The sequence below is a fragment of the Triticum aestivum genome, chromosome 5D (assembly GCF_018294505.1).
Source record: "Triticum aestivum cultivar Chinese Spring chromosome 5D, IWGSC CS RefSeq v2.1, whole genome shotgun sequence".
NCBI classification, from domain to species: Eukaryota; Viridiplantae; Streptophyta; class Magnoliopsida; order Poales; family Poaceae; genus Triticum; species Triticum aestivum.
In genome coordinates this window covers 549,660,148-549,668,441 of record NC_057808.1, presented here as the reverse complement: position 1 = coordinate 549,668,441, position 8,294 = coordinate 549,660,148, and the positions used below count along the sequence as shown (strand labels likewise).

Below are 8,294 nucleotides of genomic sequence, written 5' to 3'. Positions count from 1 at the left end.
GCTCCGACCTTGCTAGCAGCCATGTAGTTCGTGCTGGACATCCCAAACACAGTGATCAACTGCGGCCTATTCAGCAAGAGGGGGATGACAGGACAAAGGATGAGAAGACAGAGTCCACGTCATAATCCCGCCTCCGGCGAGTCTCCTTTCCCACCTCATACGAGGTCACACCAGACCACCTCATACGGGCTGACCTAATTCTAAATTTTAGACAAATTTGAGTCCTCCCCTTGTCCAAACGAATTCCAGTCACTTTCTTGGTGGCTTTGACTCCTTCCTTTCCTTCCCTTGGCGACCGACCAGCTGAGCTGAGGTGGAAGCGGCGGACAGCCCAACCCCGTCCCTGCACGTGCTCCTCGCTTCGCCCCCACTACCGCTCCACTCGTCACGCGTCCGTCCGTCCACTCCAGCTGCCGGCCGGCCCCCACTACCGCGACACGCTCCGCACGCGATCTCCACTCGCTCCGTCCGTCCGGATCCCCTTCCTCCCTCCCCAGGTACTCGCTCAATCACCATCCGAATCCGCTCTTGTTTGATTTGATCCCAAAGAATCCTCTTCGCATCTCCACTTTCCATCTCATCTCGGCCGGGATCTGAAGCAAAGCTCCGATCTTGCCAGCCATGTCGTCGTCGTCGGACAACCCCAACACGGTCACCGACCGCGGCCTCTTCAGCAAGAGCAGCAAGGACGACGCCGCCGACAAGAAGAAGAAGCAGGAGGAGAAGACAGAGGAGGAGGAGGGCGGCGGCGGGTTCATCGACAAGGTCAAGGACTTCATCCACGACATCGGGGAGAAGATCGAGGAGGCGGTGGGGTTCGGCAAGCCCAGCGCCGACGTGGCCCGGATCCACGTGCCCCACATCGGCCTCCACCGCGCCGACCTCGTCGTCGACGTGCTCATCAAGAACCCCAACCCGGTGCCCATCCCGCTCGTCGACATCGACTACCTCATCGACAGCGACGGCCGGAAGCTCGTCGCGGGCCTCATCCCGGACGCCGGCACCATCCGCGCGCACGGCGAGGAGACGGTCAAGGTGCCCATCACGCTCGACTTCGACGACATCCGGAGCACCTACGCGGATATCAAGCCCGGGAGCATCATCCCCTACCTGCTCCGGGTCATCTTCCTCGTCGACGTCCCCGTCTTCGGCCGCATCAAGATCCCGCTGGACAAGTCCGGCGAGATCCCCATCCCGTACAAGCCCGACGTGGACGTGGACAAGATCAAGTTCCACCACTTCTCCTTCGAGGAGACGACGGCCACCATCCACCTGAGCCTGGAGAACAAGAACGACTTCGACCTGGGCCTCAACCTGCTGCAGTACGAGATGTGGCTCGGCGACGACAGCGTGGTGGAGGCGGAGCTCACCGACTCCACCAGGATCGAGAAGCAGGGGATCACCAAGATGCAGATCCCCTTCACCTTCAGGCCCAAGGACCTGGGCTCTGCCGTCTGGGACATGATCAGGGGCAGGGGCACTGGCTACAGCATCAAGGGCAAGATCGATGTCGACACACCCTTTGGCAACATGAAGCTGCCCATCGACAAAGTCGGCGGTACCACTCGCCTCAAGAAGGACGACGACGACGAGGAGGTATATCATTTCATTTCGTAGCATCTGCTGCTCTGTTTTCATTTTTTCCTCTGCATCTTGCTTAACGTCAGACCAGCTGGACCAGGCTAGTCCTGTTTTGACTAGGATAATTGACAATGGAAGAAATTGATATGGTGTTGAGCTATTATTAGGAATGCAATAGCTGAATTACAGCCCTCTCGTTTTTTTTCGATATTGGCTCGACACTAAAAATAGTACACAACCCAACAGAAAGAGAAGCCCTCTGTAATTCAGCATTTGCTGCTCTGTGTTGATTGTTGCCTCTGCATCTTGCTTATTGCTGTGCAACCATCATACTAGCTAGACCAGGTCTGTCTTGTTTTGACTAGAATAATTGACAATGGAAGAAATTGATATGGTGTTTACCTATTATTAGAGCGCAACGGTTGAATTACAGCCCTCTTCCGGTTTTTTTTCTGATATATTGGTTCGATGCTAAAAATAGTACACAAAAAAAGATTGAGTTATATCATATCATTTGCTGTTGATTGCTGCATTTACATCTGATTGTGCAATCGTCACACACTAGCAAAGCTAGCTAGATCAGTTTAATCTTGTTTTTACTAGGATAATCGACAATGGAAGAAATAGCATTGTTATTCAGTTGAGCTGTAGGCGTGCAATAGCTGAACTATAGCCCTCTTCCGAATTTTTCTGATAGAGGTTCGGCGCTAAAAATAGTGCAGAACCATCTTTTTGTTGCATCGCTGCATTGAAGCTCTGTACACTCTCAATCATTGCTTCTCAGCTTGTTTTGCTTGCGTCATGCTCTGGTTCAGTTGAAACTCGCTAGTAGAAATATGTGTGTTTAATTGTTATGCTGAAATTCTGCGTTGTCAGTGGCAGATACTTTCCATGATCTGAGATAATACCTTTCAAAATCTTGTGACATCTGTTGCTGATTAACTTAAAAAATCATAATTCCGCCATATCAGATCTGAGCTAAAACCCGTGACACCTGTTCTACTCCCACCTTAGAAATGCCAAATCATGTCAAGAACAGATGAAAGAAAAGCGTACATATAGACCTGGGCATTTGTGACAAATAGAAGATATAGAACATTATTTTAGATTTCTATTTTTATGACAAATTGAACCTGGAACCTTGCTAATCTCTTCATATGAACTAACCTTGCAGGAGTGAAGTGCTGTTACTGAACATACAAGATAGTCAAGCAGGGAGCCAGGGAGGATCCAGCTGAACTCTTCCCTCTAGCTTATGGTATCTTTGTTGATGGCATCATCCGAACATCGTCCGTGTTTTTATGTTTCGGTGCTCAGTGTTCTTCGTGGGAACTCATCCAGTGTGTATTCTTTCCGTGTTAACTTTGTCAAGTGCAAACAGACCTGAGAATAAATTCCATCGCCCCTTTCTTGTTTGTGGGTTATGATGTTAGCCTTCTTCAGCCAAAATATTGTGTCCATGCCTGCTCCTTTTCCGCACCCAGTCAGCGAAGATTAATCTCACACGCATCAATGGATACAAATATATATTTTTTCAATCACAAGGCACTAAAGCTGTTCAGAAAATAGAAAATTTATTTTCGAATATAAACACATATTCTTTTTCATCAGCCCCGCAAGGAATTCAGCTACTTTACATTTCTATACAGCTCATGGCTCTCTTCACTGTAGGATTATGATCAAACAAACAAAGAGAAAAAATTGTCAGACAGCTAAGGAACCTACATTTTGTGGTTTCCCCCTCTACAAACTGCTTGCCTACGATAAGCAGATTTTCCTTCCCATGACATCCGCCAGCGTGCTTACTCACCACCCCTCTCACGACCATCATCGTTGTTGCACAGTCGGCACCTCTGACCTATGGATCAAACGTCAGTTGATGTGCTCCTCCCCTGTACAAAAATATACACTTCTTCTCTTCAACACCCTTCTCTTGCCAACCGATGTTACAGCATCTCGATGCGATTCGTGTCGATCGGTCGACACTTGGCGGTCACTTCTTTTTCCGCTCTTGTTCTTCGAGCTGATTCCGAAGATTTTTTAAACCTTGCACTACTTTAGGTTTCAGCTTGTGCTGAAAAATCTTTCCTTGCAATGATGTTGACCTGCCAAATAGGAAGCCCAAAAAGATTGGGTTCAAGTTACTACTAATTAGCAGCTATTTTGAGTTTTTAACAGAATATGGTACACGGCCGTTTCTAAATGGTTTCGCCTGGATGCTCAAACTGAATAAGAAAGACTCTGAACCTGATTTCCTTCAGCTCTTCGTCAAGCTCCAGTTCTGATTCTTTTATCTGCAGAACCATATGACAGACAATTTGTTGTCAGGTGATCTGCGCAGGGAAAATGGAACTCCCCTGTTAGATAATTGCATCCGCATAAAAGAAAAGAATGGAGTAGCATATATTTACAATATCTGGCTTTATACTGGGACGGATGCAATCATGCAAATGCCCCGACTTTGACCTTTTAATATCATATTTACCTCACATGGATTTAAGAACAAAAACACAGCTACCATGGCAATGTCAGGACATTTGGTAGAAGATAAGGATGAAGTGACAACAGCAAAATGGATATAAGATATCCAAGTCTAACATAGTTCTTCGAGCAAGGGATGCCATGAAAACAAATTAGTAACAACTAACAACTAACCTCTTTAACCAGTCTTTTAGAGCTCCAAATAAGAGCACCCTACAAAACATACAACAAGAGCATGCGTTAGATCATCAAGAGTAATATCTGATGAAAAACTCCTAGCAATATCCTTGTCTACACATAAAGCTTCAACTGCTTCCGAGTTCATCTAGTTCAGGTTGATAACACTCTCCTACAAATGATCACACCTGTTATTTTGTCAATACATCAATTATTCTCAGTTGCACTTCTTTAGGCAATGATCTGTTTTCCGGAATAGCTATGCTACCCAGCGAATTTTCTAGTGTTCCCAGTTAAGCAATGCAGCAGAACATAGCAAGAAAGGTACAATATCTAAGTCCACATGCTGGTACATGAATGTTTGATGGAAGAAGACCAACAGAACAAGGTAATCATGAGGCAAAAACATACTTCACCATGTGATAACTGTTGCTCCAGTACATCCGACGTTACAACCCAGACCTTTGGACATCCATCTGCCACCAAAGCTTCAACCTAAGTTAGTAGAAAGAATCAGTGTAAGAAACCTCTTTGTAACACTACACATATAACATATATTCAGTATGATGGCACTCCATGCCCATTTGATTAAAAGATCACTTATTGGTGCTATGCATGTAAGTTTAGTAGTAGGATCAAAATTTCCAAAAAATGCCCATAACATGAAAATATGGTGGGGGAGAACCTAGAGTGCAGCAATTTCAGATTAGCATAAATCATACTATAATCATTCTAGTGATTTTCCTATGTTAAATGGAGATTTGAACAGTTGGGCATGAATATACAGCTAATAAATATGCCTAGGACATTCCTGCTGGTTGAAACTAACTCAACTATTTTTACAAACAGCTTTAGACTTTTAGTGACACAATCCTCATGGAAACATGGATTTTTGCCTATTAAACTTGAATATTTGCATGGACTTTTCACTGGCGTGAATTCATGGAACTAATCCACAAAGAACTCTGGGGCATTCTTCCTCAGTTCCATCTGATGGAAAACTTCATAATTTGATTTACCTCCTTCTCAATCCAACAATCAGCAGATAAGTCAGCAGAATATACCACATCAACCCTGTTGAAGCAAAATTAGTTCGTTAAGGCTCCCCTAAAGACCAACTAAAAAAAGATGGTTGAAACATTCAACTTGCATTTATTCTATGATAATATACAGGGCATCAACATCCGACAGAAATGTCTAGCATAAAGCGTCAATTTAGACATGTGGAAATGGTCTAACACAGCAATACCTTACCCTTTATAAGTTTCAGTGTGTGTAGATTGCCCAGACAATGCAGCATCAAATACCACTACAACTTTTATCTCTGCAAGCATCACAGCGATGAATGATATAAGATAGCTGATGTAAAAGAACACCACATGGCCCTCGAGAAGAAATTATCCATTGCAGTTACGGTCTTAGAGAGTAACAGTATATTGCACTCCATTCTTGGATAGATACACATAGTTACAAGTCATAATTAATTTTCATTCACTACATACCAGAGAATAAGCAGTACAACAGCCTATCAGTTTCTAACAGCAAAATAGACAGTATAGTTGACTAAGGTGAGACATGTGACCTTCCTTTTTTGTTTGAAGAAGAATCATAGTTGAACCATGCATAATCGTTTAATCCTGTAGTACAAACCTCGTACTGCACTGAACGATACCAGCTCATCAATGAGCATCTGCCTCGCAATTCCTTGATTCCCGTTCAAGAAATCACTCTTAAGCTTTCCCCAGTAGCCACATACATTGTAGCCGTCCACAAGAATAACAGGGGAGGCAATCTCCACGCTGCCGTCATTTGTGCTAGAGGAAACAACGGCACAAATTCAGTGGACTCGTCGAATCACCAGCCTACTAGATATGAAAGGAAAGACAGGCCTGACCAGGTAAGAGTGGCAGAAGGGTCCTCATAGAAGTCTGTGTCATCAGGAAGCACCTCCTTCATTATTTTCTTTTTGCGGAACCTGGTGGCAGGCTGAGGCCCGGTTGTTTGCCTCCTTTCGTAATCCTGAAAAGAGGTGTCAAATACTTGTAACAACTGGTGTGCATTTCTCCGATGAATGGGCAGGACAGGACACTATAACGAGTTTCAGACATATCTGAACACAGTGGCACTAGATGCATCCGATGCTCCGACCTTATCAGTATCTGTTCTCATGTCTAAACTGATTGTCACAAATTGTAACGATGGGACCAGATAGGAGACTATACTGAAATAATGCTTCTGTCCTTTCTTTTCTCTCTCGTCTCGTCTGAACTGAAACTGAATGCAGGAAGGCCTGTACAGTAACAGTACCTTCCAGAATTTGACGATCCTCAGGTTCTGCTTGACGTTAGATGTAATCCTCGGAGGCCGCCGGTCGACCTGCAAATATGGTGCACGGTTTGTGAGGACCGCCCCGGCAGCACATACCCTGATTCCAGGCCGTCTAGATTCAAGATACTAGCTCCCCATTTCTGACTAAAATAAAGAACAACTTCAGAACAAAGTTACTGGGAATAATGTCCGTTTTTTCAGTCCCCTTTCAACATTTGTGCTCATCAACGGAAAATAAGAAGAGTGAGAAGATTGATTAATCTTGATGCTGCGCCGGACTTCACAAACTAATCTTGGTTCAATCTAGGGGGATTGATTGCAGCGGGAGGGGATGGGGATTGAGCTGACCTTGTTGGCGGCGGAGGAGGAGGCGGCGCCCCCTTTGGTGCCCTTCCCCCTGCCCTTGTCCTTGGCCATCACCACCACGATGGAGGTCGCCGAGTAGGCGGCCGAGCCCACCATCTCTCTCCGACACCGCCGCCGCCGCCGACGCCGCCCCTCCGCTCCTGACGTGTGGTGGAGGCCGCGCCGAGTAGAGGTGGGTCACTGGGAAGCAGAGGAGGGAACGGGTGGTCGCCTGGTCAGCGTGCGCGTGGCGTCGCTGTGGCTTGCGAGCACGTTCCTGTCCTCCACGCCGTTCGATCATGCCTCGGGATTCGCGCCATCCTCGTTTCAGAAACGTACGTATATTCCGTTTTGTCTTACAAAATCGATCTCTTATTTTGAGTCTAAATTTGACCATTGATCAATCAACAGAACAAAGAGTAAACATACCGAATCCATGCCTCGGCCCTAAAGACTTCCTGCAATGTTTGGCTTCACAAACTCACTACTATAAACCATAAAATGTGTTTTAAAACATGAATTGGAAAAAATAAATTGATTGTCAGTCTCGTAACACACATCTGACTGAAAACTAGCTTCGCAAATATCAATTGATTATTTATCTGGGTTTTTTTTCACTGGAAAGAGAAGAAGAAAACCCATATAAATAATCAATCGATAGTTCACCGTTGAAAGGTCAAGATATACTCTAGATTCAAGGACATGACACTCCCTCCGTTCCACAATATAAGACGCTAGCTTGCAAAAACGTCTTATATTATGGGACATGCATAGAGAGTATGTCCCATAGAAAGAGAGTTTTTTTTTTTGTAAACCATACATTAGTAGTTTGACACTTCATTGTCTTTCTGACATGGACACTATGCATTTAGTGTGAATAGAAACTTCATTATTTTGTGTGACATTTCGGCGGAAAAGCAAGATTGAAAGGTTGCTTTCACAAAAACCGGAGTTGTATCTTCTTTTCAAGACTTATCATGCTCGCTCCAAAATGACAAAACCCTTTGATCGGTCCTATGTGCCACTCTTCAATTCACATGATATCAAAGAGAAGAGGATAGGAAATCATCAATAACAATAAGGTCCGGGGTAAGGGCGAGTAACTGCACGGTCCACGTGTCTCTGTTACTGTGTTGAACAGAGAGAGTTGCCGCAGATAACACCTCCCCAGGTTAAAGGCAACGATGGACCCTTCCCTTCCCTATGAAGCAAGACAAATATCCCAGGTCATACCGCGTTGAATCCTACTAGAGCTGAAAATAGAAGACTGTGCAATAGCTGGATCTTGTGTTTGGTTCGGGTGAATAGGATGAGTGAAAGGTTTTACATGACGGAATGACAGACATCATCAACCAAACACAAGATCTGGTTCTAGATGTTAG

General features: G+C 45.1%; 2 protein-coding genes across 3 annotated transcripts; one reads left to right on the top strand and one right to left on the bottom strand.

The window, feature by feature from the left end:
* Nucleotides 1-619: 619 nt before the first annotated feature.
* Nucleotides 620-3,030, top strand: LOC123123751 (uncharacterized; the record flags this gene model as incomplete). The annotated part of the gene is given in 2 exon segments (XM_044544349.1): nucleotides 620-1,596; nucleotides 2,756-3,030. Coding segments are annotated over 2 exon segments (981 nt in total). The 3' UTR covers nucleotides 2,762-3,030.
* Nucleotides 3,031-3,136: 106 nt separating this feature from the next.
* On the bottom strand, nucleotides 3,137-7,139 carry LOC123123752 (uncharacterized protein YacP). 2 transcript variants are annotated; one of them, XR_006460805.1, is made up of 10 exons: nucleotides 6,916-7,139; nucleotides 6,547-6,615; nucleotides 6,134-6,258; nucleotides 5,890-6,053; nucleotides 5,494-5,563; nucleotides 5,259-5,313; nucleotides 4,651-4,734; nucleotides 4,237-4,275; nucleotides 3,829-3,914; nucleotides 3,137-3,686 (listed from the first exon to the last, which is right to left on the bottom strand). XR_006460805.1 is itself a non-coding variant. In XM_044544350.1 (10 exons), the coding sequence occupies exons 1-10, from the start codon at nucleotides 7,027-7,029 to the stop codon at nucleotides 3,575-3,577; spliced, it is 879 nt and encodes a 292-aa protein (XP_044400285.1). In that variant the 5' UTR covers nucleotides 7,030-7,139; the 3' UTR covers nucleotides 3,137-3,574. The 2 variants fall into 2 exon arrangements, 1 of the variants encoding a protein (XP_044400285.1); XM_044544350.1 differs by having other exon boundaries at nucleotides 3,829-3,875.
* Nucleotides 7,140-8,294: the final 1,155 nt, after the last annotated feature.

Coding starts and splice junctions, on each gene's coding strand:
- LOC123123752 (XM_044544350.1), bottom strand. CDS start 7,029: ATGGTGGGCTCGGCCGCCTACTCGGCGACCTCCATCGTGGTGGTGATG. Junction 6,259..6,546: donor GGATCGTCAAATTCTGGAAG/GTACTGTTACTG, acceptor ACCTCTTTTCAG/GATTACGAAAGGAGGCAAAC. Junction 4,735..5,258: donor ATTGTTGGATTGAGAAGGAG/GTAAATCAAATT, acceptor CTACTAACTTAG/GTTGAAGCTTTGGTGGCAGA.